Source organism: Apodemus sylvaticus, chromosome 3, assembly GCF_947179515.1.
Source record: "Apodemus sylvaticus chromosome 3, mApoSyl1.1, whole genome shotgun sequence".
NCBI lineage: Eukaryota > Metazoa > Chordata > Mammalia > Rodentia > Muridae > Apodemus > Apodemus sylvaticus.
In genome coordinates this window covers 4868548-4894521 of record NC_067474.1, presented here as the reverse complement: position 1 = coordinate 4894521, position 25974 = coordinate 4868548, and the positions used below count along the sequence as shown (strand labels likewise).

The 25974-nt window shown below is 39.7% G+C and overlaps 1 protein-coding gene and 1 long non-coding RNA gene across 5 annotated transcripts in view; one reads left to right on the top strand and one right to left on the bottom strand.

Annotated features, from left to right (window-relative positions):
• Window positions 1-3960: 3960 nt before the first annotated feature.
• The window catches only part of Ube2w (ubiquitin conjugating enzyme E2 W), a 48810-nt gene continuing 26796 nt past the window's right edge, over window positions 3961-25974 (bottom strand). The window contains exons 4-6 of one of the 2 annotated variants that reach the window (XM_052175915.1): window positions 19693-19769; window positions 17169-17244; window positions 3961-5351 (exon numbers count right to left, since the gene is read on the bottom strand). In XM_052175915.1, the coding sequence (XP_052031875.1) occupies window positions 5250-5351; window positions 17169-17244; window positions 19693-19769 (255 nt within the window). In that variant the 3' untranslated portion in view covers window positions 3961-5249. Of the gene's footprint in view, window positions 5352-17168; window positions 17245-19692; window positions 19849-25974 lie in introns of both variants that reach the window. The other variant, XM_052175916.1, reaches the window with a different exon arrangement.
• On the top strand, window positions 13609-14067 carry LOC127680465 (uncharacterized). Of its 3 annotated transcripts, none has more exons than XR_007976953.1 (3): window positions 13609-13697; window positions 13746-13889; window positions 13986-14067. It is a non-coding gene; the product is annotated as an uncharacterized LOC127680465 (long non-coding RNA). The 3 variants fall into 3 exon arrangements; XR_007976955.1 differs by having other exon boundaries at window positions 13938-14022; XR_007976954.1 differs by having other exon boundaries at window positions 13670-13745; window positions 13794-13889.

Genomic DNA, 25974 nt, shown 5'->3' with positions numbered 1-25974 from the left:
TTACTATAAGCTGCAAAGAACTCTCTTACTTATTCAATTAGTCTTCAAGTATGCGGTATGGAGAGCAAATGATAACTGCTTTATTATTCAAAGTTACTCAAGACCCATAAAGCACACAAAGTAACCTATGTTCAACTAAGAAAAGGTTGGTACATGTAGTGAAAAATATATAACACAGATTTGTCTGTCTTAACATTTACATTCTAGTTAAAAAGTAGTTACTTTACATATTTTTGTAATTTGAAATTATAAAATATATATACCCCCCCATTCAAACCTCCCAGCATGAGCTTTCCATTCCTAATCAGAAGCACAATCTTGTGATTACCAAGAGAATAGGGCAGCAATAAAATGAACAGATTTAGTCTGACCTGAACCTGTACTTAATTCTTGAGTATCAGATAAATCAATAATCTACCCAAATAGTTCTTTATTTTAAGCTGACAACCTGCCTCCATCTGAATGTTTTGTTATTATGAAGAGACTTGCACCTTCATGGTATCTGATAAAAATCTCAGAGTGCCTTCACAGTCCTGTTTCAGACAGTAGAGTTTTTCAGACTATGACATGTCTCTCATGACTCTCACATAAAGTCCAGAAAAGGTTTTCAGTATGCTTTGTCTTTGAGAAAAAAAACTGACATGATTGGATGAACTAGTCCTGAAAATCCAGGCTGTGTGCGCACCAAGAGAGAGAAAGGCCTGACTCTCCTTTCCCAGGCACTCCTCGCAAGTGGGAGCGAAGGCAGAGACTGAGGGAGGCTGGACCTGTGTCGACTCAGGCACTCTGCTCACAGCCGAAGAGGCCGGCACAACCTTATCAACACAAGTATTTAAGACAATCATAGAATCAGGCTTATCACCAAACATATCAATAATATATCTGAGAACTGAAATTACTTAGCAGATCACATAACTATACAGCAAGCTAAGCCTGAAATGTTCAGATCCTATGTGCTTCTAAAGATAATGATGCCTAAAATCCTGTCTGAGTTAATGAACAATTTATGTTGAGGAAGTCACTCACAAATAATTTTATCACGTTTAAATGTAAAAACAAGTTAATTCACTTGAGAAACAATAGATTCTGGAAGAGGCCCTATCTAATGGAAAACAGGTATAAATCCCTCCATATCACTACCAAAGAAGTTCAATGACTGTTCACAGCTTAGTTTTGTCAATTATTCAATACATTTAGCTACCTGCTGATGAAATGAAGTTAGATATAACCCCTCACACACACACCTATGTATCTTATTTATAGAAAGTATTTTTTCTAATTTCTTAAAAATTTCAGATATAGCTGGGTGGTGGTGGCTCACATCTTTAATTCCAACACTTGGAAGGCAGAGGCAGATGAATCTCTGTGAGTTCGAGGCCAGCTTGGTCTATAGACAGCCAGGGCTACACAGAGAAACTCTTGTCTCGAAAAACCAAAACCAACACCAAAAAAGCAGTCTTTCTTCTCTAAATTCCCTAACCTTACACAAAAATGAAAACAAACTCCTAAGTCAGTACAGGAAACGGGAAGACACTGAGCATCTGTGAGAAGAAAAGAGGTGGTAAGAAGAGACAGGAGGGGGGGGGGGGGCAAGACCTAAGGACCTAACAAGGGTGGGAACAGCTGCTGCACAGACAGGCTCACCAGAGCAGCACACGCACGACAGGACGACAGACCAGGGCACGGTGACTGTGTACTCTGAGGCCGTATAAATGGAGCTGCCCGTGAATGGCACCCTCAGCTCTGCCACGGTCTGATAATGAATCTTCAGAAAGATACTTTTTGAAAATCAATTCACATGCATATACAATTAAAGATAATTATAACCTTTAAGCTTCGGCTAAGATACATTAAAAAATTAAAAAATGAGAAATATAAACAGCAATAATCATGAAAAATGAGACTTAGCACACTTAATTTTTCTTTTTTTACTGAAAAAAAAGTCTTTGAATATATAGTACCACCTCTTTTACTCTACTCCTAGGAAGTTTTAAATATTGCAATTCTCAAAAACCACAGGCTTTTAAAACAAGACTTCACTACCAGAAATAACACGTTTACCCGCCACTTTCATCTTCTTTACTGTCCGTTTACCTGTGATAAGACCAGCCTCCAAACACCTGGCTTAGGGTCTCCAGAAGTTATTATCAATGTAGGTGAGTAAAATACATATAATCATTACTTATATATGTATTTTCATGTATTTAAAATTTAGAAAGGGAAAAATACTAAACCACCCTGGTCACTTAATAACATGTGTCTACATGTCAAGTCAAAGCAACAAAGATTATGCTTTTTCCAGTTGAATTGTTGACTACATATAAACTGTCATCCCTAGGACCTACCTTAAAAAATTAAAAAGTTTTTTAAAAAGCTTATTGCCCCACTAGCTAAAGAGAATTACAAGTAATTAGAAGTAAATATAAACTCCCTAAGAGAATGCCTACAAAACTGAAACAAGCCTCTCTCCATAAAACCTATATATAGTAGTTGTCTGTATTTGGAAGGGCATCAAGTTCGTAACTGCAAAAACAAGGACCTGCCTGTATCTCAGCTTAACAAAATTTGGCAAAACAAGAGAGCAGCCTAAAATAAATGTGTGTGTGTGTGTGGGGGGGGGGGGGCAGACAGACATGGCCCCTAAATGTAAAAATATGATGTTGCAGGCTGGTACTTAATGGAGGGTGCAGGGGGGAGGGAATAAACGCAGCAGCAGATTTCATATGCATTTCTTGCGAAATTCTGGCTCTCTTTCAGTAACATTACAGCAAAATATTTGTTTTATAACTTGCCCTCAACTGAACAATGACCCAGATACACATCTTATGACTTTTAGTAATGGCAAACAATTAAATGCAAGTGTAAAAGAATTTTCACTGGCTCCTAAATTCAAAGGAGCAACATTAATCTAATTTTGAATTAATAATAGTTAATGTTCCTATATTTTATATATTTTTAATTTCTTCACTTAGAAGCAAAACTGAAGTTAAAAGTGTTTGGTTTTTCACCATTTCCCATTTCATTTGAGTCTACAGTGTCTGTATAGAGAGAGGTGTATTAAAGCACTGTTACAAAAACACAACTGAAGTTAGTAATCTACACTACAGCACTGTTACTGCTTGACCTGCTGCAGTAATTCCTTCGGTGAGTGATGTCACAGGCGAGGATTTTAGAGGACCATGAACAGGTAAACATTTCTCCCTGTGCCCCGACCTCCTGACAAAAGAGTTAATTAGTATTTAGAGCAGTGACATAAATTTAATTTACAGTTGTAATTTCATTTTAAAAGCAGAGGAAAACTGAGAATGTAAATATTTCTTTCATGTTAAGTAGGCCAACTAATAAAAGTGATAATGATCACTGTGGGAACTTATGTACATGCAGTCAAGACAGAAGAAAGTGTTTATAGTCTTTAAAAAATGATGATTGCTCCCTAATAGTATAAACAGTGTCCACAATTTGGTGGCTGGCCATGGTTTTAATTTTTTTCAAGTTATTTCTACAGCAGACATATTTTTGAAGTCTACCCACCCCTGAGTTCAGCAGTTATACTTTTAGAGTGTAAAATTATATGCCGTTAATTTAACAACATGTACAAAGCTACAAAATGTCATCTACACAGAGATTAAAAACAATTTTTAAAATATTCTTTACCAATTATCAGTTGAATGATTTTTATGGGGTTACATACTGTCAGACCTTTCAGCCAACTGGCTTTTATTTTTAGCCCAAATTGATTAATATATTCATTGCAGGATATTCAAAAAGAGTGTAACAGTAAGGCATTAGTAAAAATAACATTGTCATAGAAACAGAGCTTGCATATGTGAAAAGGTAATTTATAAAATACAGTAATCGCTTCTTGAAAAGACCTAGTTGTAGCATCATTACATGGTACATGGTGCTTAGGATGGAACCTTCTCAACAATTGTTTTATAGATCAGAGAGAGAGAGAGAGAGAGAGAGAGAGAGAGAGAGAGAGAGAGAGAGGACAGATAGACAGACAGACAGACACACACACAGAGAGATAGGTAAGAGTAAAGATAGACAGAAAAACTTCATATAGCTGAAGCAAAATCTTCTCAACAAAACAAATTCTTCCAAGAAACCCTGCACAATGGATATGAGACAAACAAGCAAACATCATTTTTATAGTGTCCTTTTGACAAAAATCTTAAAATAAAAATGTCCACACTCGTTTGTTAAAACATTATGCCTCTGTCACACATGTATTTCTCCTTTTAGGGTACAGTACTGAAGGACAAGAAGGTACAAATAAAGAAAATTTACAAGAAAAAACTTGACAAAATTCTTTCAATTAAAGTATTGTAACATTTAAACAACTGAAAACATAACAAAAGAAACAAGATTACAAACAAAAATGTTTATGGATTTTTTTTCAAAACATAAATAAATGAGATAGTGTTTAGGCAACAGGGCTCATGCTGATGGCTAGCAGGAAGTAACAGAGTGTAATATACTTGGAAAAATAATAACAGGCCCAAATGATGGATGGCAGTAATTTAATCATCACTGACATTTTGTTTTTTTACTTCCAAAACAATGCCTTGGTTAAACCATTCACACCCTATTATTCACACCTTTACTTCAGAGATTGAGGACTATATACAACAAATGAATTTATTTTCACCATAGGGATAACATATTGTACCTCTCTGCCAATGTTCCTTGAAAACTTTCCATGTCAAAACAACTTGACAGCAGATATAAACAATTAAATAAATATGCAATGATCTTTCTTACGGTCCTTTAAAGACGCATGTAATTCCATGCTGTTGGCCTTGGATCACGGTGCATAGAATCCAAATATGAACAGTTGGGCTGGCTTTCAATGTAATGTTGGATCCCTCACTTTCCACAGAATCCCACAACAACCGATAAATTCATTTCATAGGCCCTATCATGCATTAATCACCAAGTGGCAGGAGTTAAGAAAACTCTTGCTTTTACAACGTCCATTGCCGGCAATGAACGTCCCCAAACCACTGAGGAAGTCACTGTTATTGCACAATACATGAGGACCTGGAACTTTTCCAAAAGCTTAAAAAAATAAAAATAAAAAAATGGAATTATATTTGACATTTCCTGACACCTGCATTAATACTGTATGACTAATAAAAGCATGTCAGTTGCCTGGACTGAACCAGCGATCAACATGCGCCCAGAATGCACACGAGTAAAAATGCAGTAAAAGGAAGTAGTCTTCATTGCCTATAGGTCACTTCCAGTCAAAGGTTAAAGTTCAAAGACTGAATGATCAAAGTGCTCATTTTCTCAGTAGGACTATCTTCTGCTACGAGGATGACAACAGTGGCATCAACAAGTATCATCTTTAAGAAAAGGAGAAAAAGATAATTAAAAAGTTAAGCATATGTAAGTAATCTACAAGTTCATCTCATGTAGAAATAATGTCAAGTAGCAAGAACATGGCTGACCTGACTTGCCTTTCTCAATCTTTACAGATAAAAATTTGTGTTCAGTTATATAATATAAGCAAACCAACCTTTACTCTTTCAAGGAATTGAGAGCTTGCAAAAACTTTAAAATAACATATGATTAGTATGTTAGTTCAATTTGAAACAAAAAAATTGATATGCTAAGATAGCACATATTCAGGACACATCTGAAGAAAATTTTTCTATAAGCAATTCTTAAGCAGTCGTGACATTTTACATTAAATAATACATCACGTCTTTAGTCTATAAGGCAATTCTCCTTCAATAGTAAGATACAACTTTCAAATCAATCGATAGACATTTAATGTTGTTAATGTCCCTTCAGAAAACGAATTTTCAGAAAATATAACACCTTCTGGTAGCCTACACATAGTATACTTAGACAGTATATAACTGTAGTGTCTATGACTTATTTTAGAAAACTAATTTCGCAGAAAGGTATGTATCTGAGGAACTGAGGGCAAGTTACTCTTCAGAAAGAAGTTTCAGACTAGCAGCAACTCCCCAGAGCTACGCAAACTTACAAAGGAGAAGCTCAGGAAAATACTGGCCAAGTTTTTACAAATAATCCCACGTAAAGGATGATAAATTAGAGCTAATGGAATTTCCACTAATAAAAAATAAGTAAATTCTGTTATGCCAGGGGAATTTGTGGATTATAATATATATGGTAAATAAACTATATTTTAAAAATAAATCATAGGTTAGTTATAAACCTCAGTGGCACAGTATTTTCCTAATCCTGGGCATAAAAAATCATGTAGGCTCAATCCCCAGCATCACAATGCGCAGCGAGAGCCTAGAAGATGTTGAATGTGCAGCCAACTTAGGCTACACAGCTAGACCCTCTATGACACGGCTCCGGGATTAAGTGCTCTGGGAGTGGATCACAGTTGATCATAGCATCCATGGCGGGTTACTCACAATGACTTATTAAATCAGGCTCCAAGGATGCCCTTTTCTGACCTTTGAGAACACACACACACACACACACACACACACACCAAAATCCAACAATATTTGAGACAGGGCTCATGCAGCTCACACTGGTCTCAACCTTGCTAAGTAGCCAGGGCTGGCTCCTCGTCTTCCTGCCTTCAGATTCTAAGTGCTATAAATGGCATGACCAAAGCCTTCAAATGAAAAAGGACACTGAAGAAAAAAGACAAGTGGAGACTTTATATCTCTTATGTTTCATATCAAAATACCCATTACTGTGGATTTGAAATAGGATTTGTACTTAATAATGTAAGCCAAACAGGAATATGAAGGAGTTTCTTGAAATACTACCTACCTCTCAAATAATGCTTTAGTTTTGTGTGTGTTTGGATTTTGAGGGGTTTTTGTGTGAGATTGTGTGTGTGTGGGGGGGGGTCAGTTTGTGTATATATATGCGTGCATAAGTTTTTTGTATTTGTGTATGTGTGTGTGTGTGTGTATATATATATATATATATATGTAGTGTTTTGTGTTCGTGTGTGTATACATGGGGGGGTTGTTTTTGTTTTTGTTTTTTTGTGTGTGGGTAATTATGTCTTGGACTCTTGCTAAACTTTCAAGGCCAACCTCAAGTCTGCAACCTGCCTACACTGGCCTCCAAAGTAGATGGGATTATAAGAATGTCATCTCAATAAATGTTTTATTAAGACAAACATGACAACCCATCAGACTTAAAAATCTATAAGCTACAGTATGGCGATGAGTCCTACCTGATATGCCATTGTATTGAGACGAACTTTCGACACAGACAATAACACATATAGTAAGAAAGTTACTAAACCCAATCAAGCATGCTATTTAGTAAACTAGAAACAAGCTTGTATTTCTAAAGACATGCCATATGTTTTAGATGGCAGCACAAATTTACCTTTATGAATGGTTGTTCATTCTGGAAGATTCGCAGCATGGTGGGTTTCTGTAGAATGTGCTACTAAAATGGTTATAAAATCCCTAAAGCTTTCTCCTATCCCAGTCTGCATCTTGGAGCAAATGTTAAAATAAATTTAGGCTGACATGGTTGTATCTGCCTTGAACATTTTAGTTTTGTGGAAATGTATTAAGTTTTAAAGTTTGAATTCAATGGTCTCTAACAACAAGACTCCCAAGGACTTAAAAGGTTATAAATCCTCAATAAATACATACTGAAGCCTGTAATAACTAGTTTGAACCTGGGTATGAGTCAAAACCATCACCTGCTTTCCCATAGCTAAGAGGGAAAACCAAACAACAAAACACCTTCAAAGAATAGTTTTTAACTATATGCAGACATTATTAATAGATGTTAGACGGACATACACAGGAACAATGTCGTCAATCCTGTTTTGGGTTAGGACAAATATATGACTATAAAAGTTTATGAAAGACCATTAATAGTCTTTAACCTCTTAGCTAAACTATTGTGGCAATATAACACCTTGAAAAGAAAATTCAAGATTGATGATTTTAATTGTCTCTGGAACTACCAAAGCCTCTACTAAAATCCCATCTCCAATATAACTCATAGACTACTGGTTCCAGAGAGGTTACCTCCATCACCACTAGCTTCCCTTTGCTTATGGAAATATAAGAACTAGGGAAAGGTCATTACATCCCCCCACAATTATAAAAGGCATATTACCTTAAGTCTCACCAAGGACACAAGATTAGAAAAACACAAGCTGGTAATGTGAGGCTAACATCATGAGAAACAAAATATTTACAGTTAAGTTTTTTTCATAAGTTTAAGGAATTTTTCCTTTGCCAAATGGATTCAAGGAAGATTTTAGAACAGACAGGAAATATTATCTGTCACCCATGAGGAGGGAGAAGGTACTGCTAAACCACTCAAGTTCTTTTTTTTTTTTTTTTTTTTTTTTGGTTTTTCAAGACAGGGTTTCTCTGTGTAGCCCCGGCTGTCCTGGAACTCACTCTGTAGACCAGGCTGGCCTCGAACTCAGAAATCCGCCTGCCTCTGCCTCCCAAGTGCTGGGATTACAGGCGTGCACCACCACTGCCCGGCACCACTCAAGTTCTAAATTCAGGAATTTAGTAATTTTGTAGCCGTAAAAGATAAGACATAAAAAAAAAAATAAATTAAAAAAGGTTCACAGTTAGTATAAATTTGTGAATCTATGGACAAAGGCTATAAAGCAGGAAGAAAAAGAGGTGTTTTTCTTTTTTTGAAACATGGTCTCCAGTAGCCCAAACTGACTTTAAACTGGGAACATAGAACATGGGGACTTGATCTGTCTTCCCCTCTAGAAGGCTGGATGACATCTGTGTGCCCCCACTCCCACTTATGTGATGCAAGAGCAACATTCTAACATGCTCACATTCTAACTGAGCTACATCCCCAACCCTAAAGCATTAATACTACTAATGTATTAATGCTTAACCTAATGTCTAACTAACCACATCATAGTCTGAGAGCTTTAATAAGCTAGGGTTTGAACTCTGCTCTCGAAAACAACTGCATATGAAAGATTTTTTGACTCCAGAAAACAAGTTTTATTATCAATGGATTTTGGCTACACAATCTACTTCATTGTGATACTTTTATAGCTAACAAAATGATACTGTGTACCTTTGCTATGATAATTTTTGTCTGACAATAAAAACTCTGGAGTTTGCTGGTATAGCCATGTTCTAATAGCTGTGGTTGTCTGTATAAGATCTGCACAAAACCAAGCCAATCAATGTTGTGCTCACAAGCTCCCACCCCTAACTCTATTGACAACTGATAGTTTCCAAGAGAGAATCAGTTTTCCTTAACACTGTGGACCTGGTACATCAGCCATACTCCAGCAGCTGGCCTCAGACATGAGGCCATATGGTTATTCCAAACTGAATTTAGCAAGGTGTGTTGAGAGAGAGAGAGAGAGAGAGAGAGGGAGAGAAAGAGAGGGAGAGGAGGGGGGAAGGGAGGGAGGGAGATAGGGAGGGAGAGAGAGAGGGAGGGAGGGAGATGGAGAGAGAGAGAGAGAGAGAGAGAGAGAGAGAGAGAGAGAGAGAGAGAGAGAATGAATGAATATGAATCTCTAGATTAGAAAGTGTGAGGCAGATCTTTGCTCCTGTGACTGAGCAGACTGGTGCGGCCAGGAACACAGGGAACACCCAAATGTCAGAACAGCTGGGGCAGGGTCCACCAGGGCCCCACCTGCACCCAGGAGCTGGGCAGCCCCACAGCACTCTGTGCCAGGGGAGAGCTGGTCACCCAGAGGTGCTGAGATAGGCTTACAGGCACACAGGAAGGACGAAACCAGCTAGAGACAGCAGGACCAACTAACACCAGAGATAACCAGATGGCAAAAGGCAAACGTAGGAACATTACTAACAGAAATCAAGGCAACATGGCACCATCCGAACCCAATTCACCCACAACAGCAAGTCCTGGATACACCAACACAACAGAAAAGCAAGATTTGGATTTAAAACTACAGCTCATGATGCTGATGGAGGGCTTCAAGAAGGACATAAATAACTCCGTTAAAGAAATACAGGAGAACACAAGTAAACAGGGAGAAACCCTTGAAGAACTACAAGAAAACACGACAAAACAGGTGAAGGAATTTAACAAAACCATCCAGGATCTAAAAATGGAGGTGGAAACAATAAAGAAATCACAAAGGGAAACAACTCGGGACTTAGAAAACATAGGAAAGAAGTTAGGAGTCATGGATCAAGAACAGAATACAATAAATAGAAGAGAGAATTTGAAATGCAGAAGATACCATAGAAAGCATTGACACAACAGTCAAAGAAAATGCAAAATGCAAAAGCTCCTGACCGAAAATATCCAGGAAATCCAGAACAAAATGAGAAGTCCAAACCTAAGGATTATAGGTATAGAAGAGAGTGAAGATTTCCAACTTAAAGGGCCAGTAAATGTCTTCAACAAAATTATAGAAGAAAACTTCCCTAACCAAAGAAAGAGATACCCATGACATCAAAGAGAGGAGAGGCCCTTGGTCCTGGAAAGGCTTGATGCCGCAGTGTAGGGGAATACCAGAACAAGGAAGCGGGAATAGGGTAGAGCAGTTGATTGTGGAACAGGGGAAGGGGAAATGGGTTTTGAGATGTTCAGGGGGTGGGGGTGGGGGTGGGGGTGGGGGGTGGGGAATCACCAGGAAAGGGGACAACATTTGAAATGTAAGTAAAGAATATATCTAAAATGAGAGAGAGATTAAGGAATAAAAACAAAAAACAAAACAATGAATTCATGAAATTCTTAGGCAAATGGGTGGAACTGGAAAATATCATACTAAGTGAGGTAACACAATCACAAAAGAACACTCATGGTTTGCACTCACTGATAATTGGATATTAGCGCAGAAGCTTGGAATACCCAAGACACGATTCACAAATCAAATGATGTCCAAGAAGAAGGAAGAACAAAGTATGGACACTCTAGTCCTTCTTAGAAGGGGGAACAAAATACCCACAGAAGGAGATACAGAGACAAAGGGTAGAGCAGATTCTGAGGGAAAGACCAACCAGAGACTGCTCGATGAGGCAGTGGGGGGGACAGGGAAGTGCTGGGACAGAGAAACAAGAGAGGGTTGATTGGGGAATGGGGAGGGGAGGGCTTATGGGATGTTTGGGAAGGGGGGAACCAGGAAAGGGGAAATCATTTGAAATGTAAATAAAGAATATATCTAATTTTAAAAAGGGGGAGGAAAGTGTGAGGAGAAGCGTTTATCCAAATCCTGACTGAGTTTGTGTGCGTGTGCTGATCCTGGGCCTCACAGTCATTAACTATATGCGTGACCACTAAGATACATCCCACTCTTGGCCCTGAATCTTTTGGAACGGCTTCACAGATCACATATGAAAAAGGATCTGTCCTTATAATCCTTTGAGAATTAGATAACACTGATGTCCTGACAGTTTTTGTCAATGGATACAAGCTAGAGTCATTTGAGAGGAGGGAACTTTAATTGAGAAAGAGCCTCATAGGACTGACCTGTGGGGATTCCTTTGATTAATGCTTGATGAGGAGGGCGTAGCCTACTATGAGCTGTGTCACCACTGATCCAGGACCACCTGGACATATAAAAGAAAGCGGGCTAAGTATGCAGGAGGAGCAAGCCAGTAAGCAGTGCTCCTCTATGGCTTCTGTGTCAGCTCGCCCGGCCTGACTTCCCTCGGTGATGGACTGTGACCTGTGCATAAAGCTATAAGTCCTTTCATCCCCAAGCTGCTTTTGGTCATGATGTTTTATCATAGCAAGAGAAACCCCAAGACAGCTGAGCAATGAGGGCCTGATAATATGGCTTTATAGTTGCTGCTATGTTGAAAAGAGGAGATTCCTTGAGCTCAGGAGTGCAAAATTAGCTTAGTAAACAGAGATGATGAGAAAAAATAAAAGCATCATCAAGGATATGTATTAATGAACCAGATGTGGTGCCACACCCCCACAATCCTAGCACTCAAGAATCAGGAGGACTACCACAAGTTCAAGGCCACCCTGGCTGTCACAACAAGTTCTAGATGATCCAGAACTACACAGTGAGAAGAAAGGGGAGAAGGAGGGCGAAGGGAAGAGCATGGATGCACATGTTTTGAAAAATGAGTGTTACAGAAAGATCATCACCAGTGAAGATCTTCTAGAACTGAACCTGCTAAGTAACCAAAGATAACTGGCTTCTGAAAAAAATTCCAATAAAGCTCACAACTTTTTGTGAATAGATATGATTATCTTGCTGGGTGGTGGTGGTGCAAGTCTGTAGAGTCCACAACCCTTTCACAGGAGTAGCCCAAGACCATCGGAAGAACAGACACTTTAAATTATGACTCAAAACAGTAGCAAAATTATAGTTATAAGGTAGTGACAAAAATAATTTTATGGTTGGGGTCACCGTAGCACGTGGAACTGCAGTAAGGGGCAGGGCTGACATTAGGAGGGTTAAGAGCCACTGCTCACGTACCCTCAGCACCCTGCAGCTCTGTGTGGTGCAGGCCTCAGTGCTGCAAGAGCACATGAAGTTGTGAGAAAAGTGTTCATGAGGAGAGGAGATAGCAGGAGGGGAGAGCGGGGAGGATTTCAGCAAAACACATTATGTGCATGTATGCCATCCTAAAAGCACCACCCCACGGGGGCAAAGGTAATAGTATGATGTGTGCGATGCTATGCAAAGCTTTCCTCTACTCTTTGCTGTCTATCCTCTAGATTTACACTGATATGGTAACTTGCTAGTTTAGAACTCAAGAGCTTCACAAACCTTCAATCTGTAATCACTGCACTACAGTTTTACCTATGCCAGCAGTCAGGGGCTCTTCTGAGTTAAACTCAGGACCTCACATATCAGAAGAAGCTCTACCAATAGACTACATTCCCAGTCAATAATTTATTATTAATCACTTCATAAAGGGACTTTGTCTTTAACTCTTCATACAGGTAAGTGTATAATTTCTTCATAATCTTTTCTTCTTTTGTATATTTGAAACAGAATCTCACTATATATTCCAGGTTGGTCTCAAACCACAATAATCCTGACTTAGCCTTGTAAATGCGGGGATTACAAGCATATGCCACACTTGGCTGTGTTATGCTTTTTAATTAAGAAAGTCCTCAGCCGGGCCGTGGTGGTACATGCCTGTGATCCCAGCACGCTGGGAGGCAGAGGCAGGTGGATTTCTGAGTTCGAGGCCAGCCTGGTCTACAGAGTGAGCTCCAGGACAGCCAGGGCTATACAGAGAAACTCTGTCTCGAAAAAACCAAATCCAGAAAACCAAAAAAAAAAAAAAAAAAAAAAAAAAAAAAAAAGTCCTCCTTAGTATTTGAAAAAGTAATTGTAATACTTAATCCACAGGAAATATTTTATTAAGTAAAAATGTAAATTTCTTTTCTAAAATATTTACCAATTTTCCAAGATGGCCAGTTACTAATAATCTTTAAACCCTTGATATAGCATGCATTTCGTAAATCTTATATATAACAGAGTCGAAATAATTTACAATCCCAATTTAATGATCTATTACATCAATTTTCTTCTACTACCTTTTATTCTTCAACATTCCCTGCTGCTCTTCTTAACCATTACAAATCTCTGTTTCAGACTGAGACAGGCTCTTAGCACTCAGCATAAGCTAATTTGGGATTTGTTGTTTTCTGCCTCGGCCTCCTGAGTGTGGTAAATGCAGTCATGCAGCACTACCACACCTTGCCTACAGCTTTCTTCTTATGTAGCTGCCCTATTACTCTTCTACATAACCTTGTAACTAGTGTCTGTCTTACAGGAGGTGTCTGTACGGCACAGGGCCATGTAACTAGTGTCTGTCTTACAGGAGGTGTCTGTACGGCACAGGGCCATGCAACTAGTGTCTGTCTTACAGGAGGTGTCTGTACGGCACAGGGCCATGTAACTAGTGTCTGTCTTATAGGAGGTGTCTGTACGGCACAGGGCCATGTAACTAGTGTCTGTCTTACAGGAGGTGTCTGTACGGCACAGGGCCATGTAACTAGTGTCTGTCTTAGAGGAGGTGTCTGCATGGCACAGGGCCATGTAACTAGTGTCTGTCTTACAGGAGGTGTCTGTACAGCACAGGGCCATGTAACTAGTGTCTGTCTTACAGGAGGTGTCTGTACGGCACAGGGCCATGGAGCTCAGGCTTGTCTCACATCTCTAACAGTCAGGGATGCACTTGAACTCCTGAATCTTCTGTCTCTGGTATCTCAAGTATGAATCACCACATCCCTGTAATCTGTAAAGAATATACTCTACAAAGGACATCTAACACCTCATGGAGAGCTCTCTCTCCCACCCCTTGCAGCGGAGCCGGGGTCCTCTGGTATGTGGTACTTACATCCTCCCTATTACACTGGGCACGCACAACTCCCTGGCCTCAGGAATGGCCTCCTTACTCTGGGCACAGCTGTCACTGTATCAACTCTGCTCACATTAGCTGAGCACTTGGAATTTTTTGGGGGGGGAGGGGGGTTGGATTTTTTCAAGACAGGGTTTCTCTGTGTAGCCCTGGCTGTCCTGGAACTCACTCTGTAGACCAGGCTGGCCTCAAACTCAGAAATCCGCTTGCCTCTGCCTCCCAAGTGCTGGGGAGCATTTGGAAATTTTAAGTTTTAAATTTAAAGCTTAATAAACACAGAAGATTTCACATTGAATAAAAAGACAAAGGACTATGTTCTCATTAAGTTTTGCCAAATTTGCTTTCTTTAGGTTAATAAAATAAAAAACCAAAAGCCCCATCAATGAAAATACTTTTATCGATACAAAGGAGATATAGCTCAGGCCTAGGACTGTCTAGCAGGTATGAGACCACAGGATTCATTGCCAATACCAAAGAAAAAAGTTCACTGGGGAATACAAACATTTGCTTTTAATTTAAGCTATATCCTTGGGATAGCAGTAAGATTGGTTTACATATGATTATTTGTAATTGTCATAAATTATACATTACAAAACTATACATTACCCCCTAAACAAGGAAAACAGAAACTTAATACTATTAAGAACATTTTCTTCAAGGCTAAAAGTGACTGCTGTGACAGACCTGACCATGTTAGTTGTTGGCAGAATGGAGGCTTTGGAATAAGAAAGCAGTTGAGCTGCTTTCCTAGTAAGAATGTGCCAAACTAGTAAGAGTGTGGAAGAAGACAGCGGTGCTGACAGCAATGCAGACTGTAACAGCCCAGCTCAAAAGATTTCAGAGGAAAAGATTATTAGTCAAAGGCCTAGAGATGGTTGTTTTGATATTTTGGCAAAGAATGTGGCTGCTTTCTGCCCTTGTCAAAAAACAAACAAACAAACAAACAAACAAACAAAAAAATATCTTCCTGAGACTAAACTGCAGAGTTCTGAATTGATGGCACTGGCAGAAGAGATTTCAGGACATCCTAGCATTAACTCTTGTGGTTATTAGTGGTCACTATTCTGCAGATCTATAATGAAAAGGAGCAAGCTGAGCATGGAAAAAAGAAAGAAAAAGAAAAACCGTACACTTTGAGGAAAAAAGGAATACTGGGAAATATTATGGAACAAAGTCAAGGAGATAAAAGGCTTCAGGGAAGGCCTGAAGCTAAGTGGACGAAAAGGTGTGGTGCCCCGCCCAGCTAGGCTTCGGGCTGGAGAAAGGAATTACAGAGAAGCTTAAGCAGTGAAGGAAAACAGAAAACTGAAGCAGATGTAACTGAACAAGGGGACCATGTTTCAGCCTCAGCAAGCAGGAGAATTTGGCAGCTTTGGTCATGTGGTTCTGACTTTAGAGTCAAGGATCTGAAAGGGGTTACAGAACCTCCCTTTGTGGCTAACGCAAGCCATGAAGGCCAGGAGAGTTTCAGCAGTGTCCCCACTTGGAGGCCCAGAAAGGACACTGTATAAAGCTGTGAAGGTGAGGCCTGGATTGTGTTGGAGACTCCAAGATGCTGGAGATGCCAGAGTCATAGAATGTCTAAGGAAAGCTACAGACTAGGTGTCGCAGCAGCCCAGGAGAGAAAACTGTGCTGCAGTCAACAAAGCTGTAAGGAGTTGGAGATCTGAAGAACACATTGACAACAGACTTTTAAAGATGTAGTTTGGAGTTTGCCCTGATGGTTTCATGTACTGCTTTGGTCCACTTTCCCTTGGTATACTCCACTGACCCCCTTGTGTAACATTCATGTAAAGTCTATGCCACCGTATGCAGGAAGTAGGTGATCCATTGTTTGATTCTGATTTGATTTTGATTTTACAAGGGTTACATAGTTAAGATTATTGCCTTGAGTCTCAGAAGAGACTTTGAACTTTGTAGTTTTAAACAATGCTGAGACCATGGCAGACTATGGAGACTTCTGCAGTCGGACGGAATGATTTCTGCATCATGCTGTGGCTACAAGCCTATGGGGCCAGAGAGTGGGCTGTGGTGGTCTGAATGAGAACAGCCTGTACCGGATCACAGATTCGATCTCTAGGGAGTAGGACTAATGGAAAGAATTAGGAGGTGCACTCTGAGGGCTTAAAAGCTCACAGGAGACGCAGACCATCCTTGTCTACCCATGGATCAAGTTGTACGTCTCAGCGACTGCTCTAGCACCGACCTGTGTGCATGCTGCCACCATGATGACGGACTAACCTCTGAAGCTATAAGCCAGCCCCAGGTAAATACTTAATGTTACAGGAGTTGCCTCGGTCATGGTGTCTCTTCACAGCACTAGAACAGTGCTAAGACAAGCTGTTGGGACCAGAGCAGCTTTCTCTAATAAAAACAGTAACTTATTATAATTGCCTCCAATTACAGAAAGTAGCAAAACTGAGCACACAGGGCATCAGAACTATTTCACATAAAGGGTCCTCACAGCTCACTCTGCTTTACGATAAGAATATGACGGCCTTCAGTCTGCGACAGTGGCACGCATCTATGCCCCAGCAGAGGCAGGGGTGGCACTGGCAAGCTGGGCTACATGGCTACATGACTAGATTCAGGAGAGGCTTATAGAAATAAAGTGTCTCAAGCCTCAAAATCATAACAAAACAACAACATGTAAGATATTAAATAGTATTGTTGGAATTATTAAAGTAATGCTAATTTTACTTCTCCTACGATAGATATGATTGTTTTAAAAATTTAATCTAATATCCACATTTTCCAAGATTTTCTACACTACACTATTACAAAAATGTTACCTCAATTACATCCTCCCACTATTTTCCCAAGTTTTACAAATATCTTTCAAATAAAAATAATCAAAATTTGTCACTAGAAATTAAAACTGCTCACCATGATACCACCATTTTGTTTTCTTTGGATTCTTGTTACATGTTCGCACATAAAAGGAATTATCTGGTGGTCGTCTCTGAAAAGAAAAAAACAAAACAACAACAAAAAAGAATCTAAGCAGGTAAATTCTGAAAGAAAGTGACTGAAAGAAATGAGCTCAGCAAAATTATTACAGAATGAAGGAAAACAATGGATACACTAAAGCATAAGCAGACCTTCGGCCTCAACTGTTCTAGGAAGGGGTGGGGGAGCAGTCAGTTCCAGAAGTTGGCACCCAAGTGCCCCGGCTTATGATTTACCTGCCATCAGTCACCTGATGGGCTGACACAGGCACACAAAGCCTGCTTAACCAAGGCCGTCTGAAGTACAGCGGCGTTCAAGTATCCACACAGGCTGATTGTAGGGCAACGTAGTAAGGACAGAGCAGATGATTCTGATTCAAACAGAATCTAAGAGAAGAGATAGATACTTCGGTGCTTGTAAATAGCAGTGGCCTTGCTACTCCTATGTGTCCTGACTGGATCAATACAGACAACCCGGCATCCCTGCAGAACATCTGGCAAGCGTGATAATAAATACACTGAAGGAAGACTGGGAAAGACCCTGCTTGAAAACTACTGGGTATACATGAGTGTATCTTTCTGTCAACAGTTCAAATGTCAAGTTTATTCTAATGCTATAGGAAGAGGGACAGTTTCCAACATAATAACAGAGAGCTTTTCCCTAACTTTTACAATGACTTTGATAAAACAATGTCTTTCTTCCCCTATTAAATATCTTTTACAGTGTTTAGACTTAATTAACTATTTAGTTTAATAAAGATGAGATATTAGGAGAACTCCTATTGAGACTGATTGAGAGCTGCATCATTTAAAAAAGGTCCAGCCATAGGTGGTTTACACACCTGTAATCCCAGCACTTGGGAGGCAGAGGCAGGCGGATTTCTGAGTTTGCTGCCAGCCTGGTCTACAGAGTGAGTTCCAGGACAGCCAGGGCTACACAGAGAAACCCTGTCTCAAAAAAACCAAAAAAAAAAAAAAAAAAAAAAAAAAAAAGCTAAATGACCATCAAGCCACAAAAGCACAACGTGCAGACCATCTCCAGGGACCATCTCAATGGCACTATAGTCAAACCCTGTGGTCATCACCTAACTGTGAAGAATCACAGGCATATAGGAGCCCTGGTAAGAACTATTCCCCAGATGAAAAGCTGTGTGTGTGTGTGTGTGTGTGTGTGTGTGTGTATCTGTGCACTTGCACGCATGAGCATGCAACGTGTAAGTAATAAATGAGGAAGACTCAAGAACAACTTCTACAGGTAAATAAAACTTGACTATGCCCTGAAAATGCAGAACAAAGTAAAGCTAAGGCAGCTGGAAAGATGCTCAGCAGTTAAGAGCACTGGCTGCTCTCAGAGGATCCTTGTAGCACCTCCATGATGCCTCACAATCATCTGTAACTCCAGTTCCAGGGAATTCAGTGCTCTCTTCTGGCCTATACAGGTAGCAGGCATGCTCATAGTATACAGACATACATGGAGGTAAAATACCCATACATAGAAAAAATAATTTATTTGCCAAGTGTTGCTAAAATGCATGTATCATATGTCATCTAAAATGCTTGTTTTGCACATTTTATTATTTCTGAATGGGTCTACTGAGCATGCTTAGCTGCTGAGCCATCTTGAAGTACGCTGCCACTCAAAAACAGACCTCTTTTGAATTAATATTGAAGAAACTTATTTGATAAACAGTGACTCTGGCTGTTACAGATTCTAAATTTATTCTTTAAAAATAAAGGATTATCTTAAAGATTCTATAAATTCTAGTTAATAAAGCAGCAGAGGATTTAATCTGGAGAACAGAAAAACAATCTTCTAAAGACACACGTACAACCCAGAGCTTCTACCTTAAAGGTATCTAAAACTTAACTCATACCAGTTTTCATCTGGTCTTTTCCCCACTTCCATTAGAGACAGAATCTGTGGGTGAATAAAGGAAAACAGGACAGAAAGTTCCAGAAATTCTACTGGGAAGTGGTGTGCCTCCTTCAATTTAACCACTAAGATAGGAAAGCTCTGGATTCTAGGAAATTCTGAGAAACGCTGCCTTGCACGGGAAGCGGGTAAGGAGCCAGGGGACTTTATTCCTAACTTTCCCCCTGTGGAATCTAAGAACAGGAATGTGCTGTACACTTTTATTCTGTGCTTGTTTATGGAAACAAAGTTGTGTAACTAGTACACAAATGTCCTATTTAAAAATGATTAAATGAGAGCTATAGTCTAGTTACTGCCCACATTGCTGGCATGCTGTATACTCAATGAACTATAAATTAGAAATACGTATAAAACATTGACTTTGACTTCTAATCTATTTAGAATGAAAGGTAAAATAACAAAAAAAGTCATTTACTGTAATTTAAAAACAAAAAGCATGAGTCCTCCTTCAGACATTATATTTTGAAACTGTTAACCTACCTGTGCTTAAAGAGGAGGACAGTACCTGGAGTGACTGTGCAAGTCCTACCTTTTCTTTGCAGCTGGAAAGCATGCTGATAATGCTGAGACAGACTGACTGCACTGAGAGCGCCGGGGACCAGTCTTCTGTTAGAATGGATAAACAGATATGACCATTGCTATACACATGAGGATGAACGGGAATATTTTCACCAGTAAACATGACCTAAGAAAAAATAAAATTCCATTAACGCTCAATATTCTCTATTAAAAACTAACATATTCTCTACATTTAACAAGTATCACTTTTCAAGACATAAAATAAAAACAAACAAACGGATTTCAGGAGCAAATGCTCACCCGTTACCAACCATTTAGCACCAACCTCACTGCATGAACAGCCATGTGGGTTCATGAACAGCTAGGTGGGGCCCCTAGGCTGTTTTTATAGATTGCACCGAAATGCTCTATTTGTATTTTTTTTTACTAGAAAATGGTAAACTACATTTATAAGAATGTTGGTTTTTTTTTTCAAATTCTACCCAGTCCTCACTAAATACTCATTATTCATATTTAATTCCAGCACTTGGAAAGCAGAGATAGGTGGCTCTCAGTCACTATAAGGCCAGTCTGGACTACACAGCATGTTCCAAGCTAGCCAGGGCTACATGCTGAAAGCATATTTAAAAAACAAATATAACAAAACAAAACAAGACTCCCAAAAACTAAATAAATAAAAAACAAAACAAAAAAGAAAACACAGTAAAATTCCTCAAGTATTTAATTTTGATACTACGACAAAATTCAAATCAAACCTCTTTGGGTAAAATAAGAAACCACTAAGGCAGAGTCTTAGCTGGCTGCTGTGTGTCTGCTCTCCTGTCTGCTCACTGAAGTTGCTCCTTTACCTTACCTCTGCACAACTGTAATGACCTTCCTCTGTCCAAACAAGTAAAGGACCTAAGCATCCAAATAAGAAAGAGAACATATCTGCATACCTTAAAATTCTATGATGTGCATCCCAAGACAATTCAAACTCAGCAGCAAACTTAGGAACAGCTGTATGTGTGCTCCTCTTTACTTTGCAATGCTAGGCAAAGAACTTGGGGTCCGTGGACATGCTGGGTAAGTGTTCTACTCTGAGCTACAGCTCTAAGAGAAATCACTTGATTTTACATAAAATTCAAATTAAATTAACTCACCAATCTTCAAGTCAATTTTATAAGGTAGTAATACCATTATAGCTCTGTAGGTATAGCAGTTGTTCCTAATTAGTGATCGCATTGTAAAAAGAAAAATACCAATATCACTTGAGTGAGGGTATGGTTAAGAATTCACGGGCTAGCCGGGGAGGTGGTGGCGCACGCCTGTAATCCCAGCACTCTGGGAGGCAGAGGCAGGTGGATTTCTGAGTTCGAGGCCAGCCTGGTCTACAGAGTGAGTTCCAGGACGGCCAGGGCTATACAGAGAAACCCTGTCTCGAAAAAACCAAATCCAAAAAACCAAAAAAAAAAAAAAAAAAAAAAAAGAATTCAGGGGGACGGTGGTGGGGGGCTAGAGAGATGGCTCAGCACTGAATGCTCTTCCAGAGGTCAGGAGTTCAAATCCATGCAACCACAGGGTGGCTCACAACTATGTGTAACAAGATCTGATGCCCTCTCCTGGTATGTCTGAAGACAGCTACAGTGTACTCACATACATAAATGTTTAAAAAAAAAATTCACGGGCTGGAGAGATGGCTCAGCGGTTAAGAGCACTGACTGCTCTTCCGAAGGTCCTGAGTTCAAATCCCAGCAACCACATGATGGCTCACAACCATCCGTAATGAAATCTGACATCCTTTTCTGGTGTGTCTGGAGACAGCTACAGTGTACTTACATATAATAAATAAATAAATATTAAAAAAAAAAAAAAAAATTCACAATCAGGTTCAGTGTAGTGGAGGGCCACCGCAGGAGCAACTTCTGGAAAGACTGAGGTAAGGAATTTTACTTGAGCCTAGAAGTTCAAAGCCAGTCTTGGGAAAACAGTAAAACTTTCTCTCAAACAAACACAACAATCACAAATATAAATCCAAAGTTGCCAATTCAGAAACATGAATCCCTACATAAAATTCAATAGTTCTCAACCTAGACTAACAGACTCTCAACCCTTGCAAAATACCAGCTATGGCCAACTACCAAGGAGAGACCAGAGTCTAAATTATGGCATAACTCATAAAACATTTGTTGCTATAGAGAAGAGAGTCAATGAATTCCATCTACCTAGAGTGAGGTATGCCCACATTTAATATAGGGTAGATATTGTAAAATTGAAATAAGCTAAGGTATATCTAGCCACAAATCTGACTTTAAGATTCTTAGAAACATTCACATTAACAAAACCCATGTAGTTGGCAGTCTGCTAACATTTTAAATATTACTAACATTCAATACTCAGTAAAAGGATCACTTTAAAACTTGCTTTCCTAAGTGTTTTGGGAAAGTGTTTCCTAAGTGTTTTGGGTTGCTAAGGGTTTTTTTTTTGCTTTTTGAGACAGGGTTTCTCTGTGTAGCCCTGGCTGTCCTGGAACTCACTCTATAGACCAGGCTGGCCTTGAACTCAGAAATCCGCTTGCCTTTGCCTCCCAAGTGCTGGGATTAAAGGTGTGGAATACCACTGCCCAGCGCCCTACATGTGTTTAAGATCTGGCCACCCACCTCTTCCCTCCCCACAGAAGAAAGGTAGAGACATGAGCCCCTTGTCTAACACGACTGCATACACCCCACCCTTTCTTTGCCTTTGAGCGGCGGCTCTAGGAAATGCCATTCACTCATCTGAGGTCCCTGTTCTTGCCCTAAAAACTAAGCTTTGAGTAGTCTTGAATTTTACATTTTCTGAGACTTCTCACAACTGCTTGTTACGTACTTTCAGAAGTATGAATTACAGCTTGTTAGAACATATTTATTTGTAGACTGTGTTATACATGTCTAAAACAGGGATTTACAAATGCCACAGAATATAGATCTGTCCTGGGTTATTAATTTTATCCTAAAAAGCCATTTGGCCAGCAGTGTTTTCACTGAGAATAGAGGCAATACCTTGAGAATTTGCTCCCTGGTCACAATTCCTTTTAAAAAGTATCCTTGCCCCAAAGGTCTCTTAATTAAGAAGTCTATGAAAATAGTGCTCTGAAAGTGCCAAACAAACAAATAAACAAAACCCCGTCAACTTTTTAACATGGCTATCAACAATCACCAAAGTAAATAGATAGGCAGTCAGATATAAAGGACCAGACAACTGACTACTCACTCCCAGAACAAAGGAGAAGCAGTATTCTCCTTGGAAAAACACTGTTATCAATGTCCACGAGCCAGGAAATGCAGACAGAAAAGACAGTGGCGAGGTGACCGAGGGTGGCTGTGGCAGGCAGCAGACTGTCCAGTCTCCCCACAAGCAGAGCAGAGGGCAGGACTGAACAGCTCCAACAGCAGAGGTTCAACAAAAATCAAACCAAGCAGCTCCTATCTGTAATTTCAGAAGGCTTGTGCAGGGTAGATCTTGGGGGGGACAGCCCACCTGGGCTATGTATATGTAGTAAGACCTTGTCTTAAGAAACCAACTAAAAACAAAATTAATTCATCTCAGTTAGGCTTTTTAACATATTCCATGCATAGCAAATGCAGTCATCGTGAACTTGAAGTAACTAGACATGGGATAACTCCTTGCACATACTAAGCAACACTTAGGATCTAGGAACTTTAGAAGCTTGTCAAAGCAGAGAAAGGCTGTTTGACATGCGAGAGATGAAGTCCTGGTCTACAGAGTGAGTTCCAGGACAGCCAGGGCTACACAGAGAAACTCTGTCTTAGAAAAAAAAAAAATTAAAACTTTGTCTCTGCATTTTTAATAATCTTATTACTGTAGCTCATTTTTCAAAAGTAGACAAAAGCTAAGATGTAAGTATACTCAAGATAATTTTGGAAGCATATATACCTAGTCCACATCCAGTCTAAAAATTTAATCAGGCCAATCTTGGAATAACCTCAGTATCATGAATGTAGACCCTACGAAAATCCAAACTGAAAGACATCAGTGATGAAAACCTACAGACTATCAACAACCACCACTCAGGTGAGGGGGAAAAGAGGTCATGGGGTCTCCCTGTCACCTAGACTGGTCACAAACCTCTGGGCTTAAGCATTTCTTCTACAGCAGATTTAAAAGCACCTGATAGCTACCAATATCTATAATAATCTAATATGAAAACAACTACGACTAGACATTTAACTATACATCGCAGTATTTTTACATTTTACTAAAGTCTTGACATTATTACTAAGAAAAAAGGGATGGATATCAGGTAATTTTTTTTTATGAAATTCAAAAATTTCCCACGTCCGGTACAATAGTGAAAAACTTCACAGCTCTTATTTACAAAGAAGATACAACAGTGTTTCAAGAGCCGCTTGAAAAAGAAAAATGCTACCTAATATATGTCAAGCTAGGTCCAAACAGCATACACACAATGAACACACAAAATGGGCTATGTACAGACGGAGGGGCAGCTCAGTGGTGGTTCACCTGTAATGCACAAGACCTAGATTATCAATCAGTTCTAGATTTGGGATGTAGAGGGGGCAGCCAGAAAGCCAACCAAATGCCAGGGTGCAATTATAAAAATAAGCCTGTTGGTCATTTAGATACCAAAGCTTCCTGTCAGGGACAACAGGAGACAAGGTTTTCTCCTGTGATCAGTATAGCCAGGGTGGTGGCCTATACCTGTAATCCTCGCACTTGGGAGGTAAAACCAGGAAGACCAGATGCTCCAGATCACCTTGGCTACAGAGTAAGTTTAAGAAATACACGATTCCATGTCCCAAGCAACAAAAATAAAAAAATAATAAAACATAAAAGTGTAATATCTGATATAGAAAAGTTAGAATTAATAACTGACAAAAGGTCATATATAGAGGTAACACACAGGTATATTTGTAGTTTTTAGAAATGAATGTATATGTCTGTGACAAAAAGAGGCCATGTCTCAAACAACTAAAATTAAATAAAATTTAAAAGTGTAATATATGATATAGCAAAGTTAGGACTAATAATAACCTACAGGCTAGTTAGGAGCTAGCTAGGAAGATCATAAACATACAGGTAAAATTACACAGACAGATTAGACTGTATTTAGGAGTGTGTGTGCGCGCACACACATTGTTTATTTTATGTGTATGGGTGTTTTGCCTGCATGTATGTCTGTGTACCATATATGTACACTGCCTATGAAGCCAGAAGAGGTTGTTAGATCTCCTGGTACTGGATTTCCTGACAGTCGTGAGCCACCATGTGGTTGCTGGGAGTAGAAGCCAGGTCCTGTGGAAGAGCAGTCAGGGCTTTTAGCCACTGAGCCTTGTCTCCAGCTGCCAAAGACAAACTTCCTAAATACAACGAAGCCAAGTCTGAAAAGTTAGCTATGCCGTTGTCTTTTATTAATGCTCACACTCTTCATTCGCTCTGGCATATCAGTGTTCTCTTTTCTTAAGAACATGTGACCACGTGGGGACCTTGGCCATTACTATGTAAAAAGAGCATCTTACAAGGCCTGAAAAAGGAGGACACGCACGCACGCACGCACGCGTGCCAACAAACAGGCTCTGGACCTGCCGGGGGAAAGGGCAGGAGAAGGGAGGGTCTGGGTGAATGGAACAAAGGAGGGGAAGGATGCCCAGGAGGCCACACTAGCATTTCCAAAGCACCGGTATGGCTTCAGAACTGGGAAGGGACAGTGACTCTCCCTTGAAAATGAGTATTACCCCTACAATTTCTAAGAGAAATTAAGTGCTAAGACAACTTTTCAGCAAAAAGTACATTTGAAAAGTTTAAAGCAAGTGTAACCGATACATTTACAAAGTAAGCATCTCAGACATTTGAGAGCATGTGGCAGATGGATGGAAGAACTAGAAAGAGGCAGAACGGAGGCACACCAGGAGTCAGGAAACTGAGCGTTGAGACCGTCAGTGCCAATAGTCTGACCACACCTCCTAAAGCCTATGAAATAAAGTTACCTACTTCATACTGAACATCTTTGATCAAACCCTAAACATGCCACACTCAGACCTACAGCCCTTCAGTGCACTGAACCACAGATGTTCAAGCGCTTACGCTGCCAGATCTCAGAGACTGGGTCCTTTGCTGCCCTGCCCTGCCCTGTACTTTCAGCATAAACCCTTAACTACCTCTCAAGACCAGTTCTACCAGTTCAAGTAGGTCTTCTTTCTGCCTCTGAACCTACTCTAAATCAGCTACTGCTCTTCATTTTGTTTCACTGTCCTTCATGGAGATTTTGAGTCCTCTACTCAAGCGCCTGTCA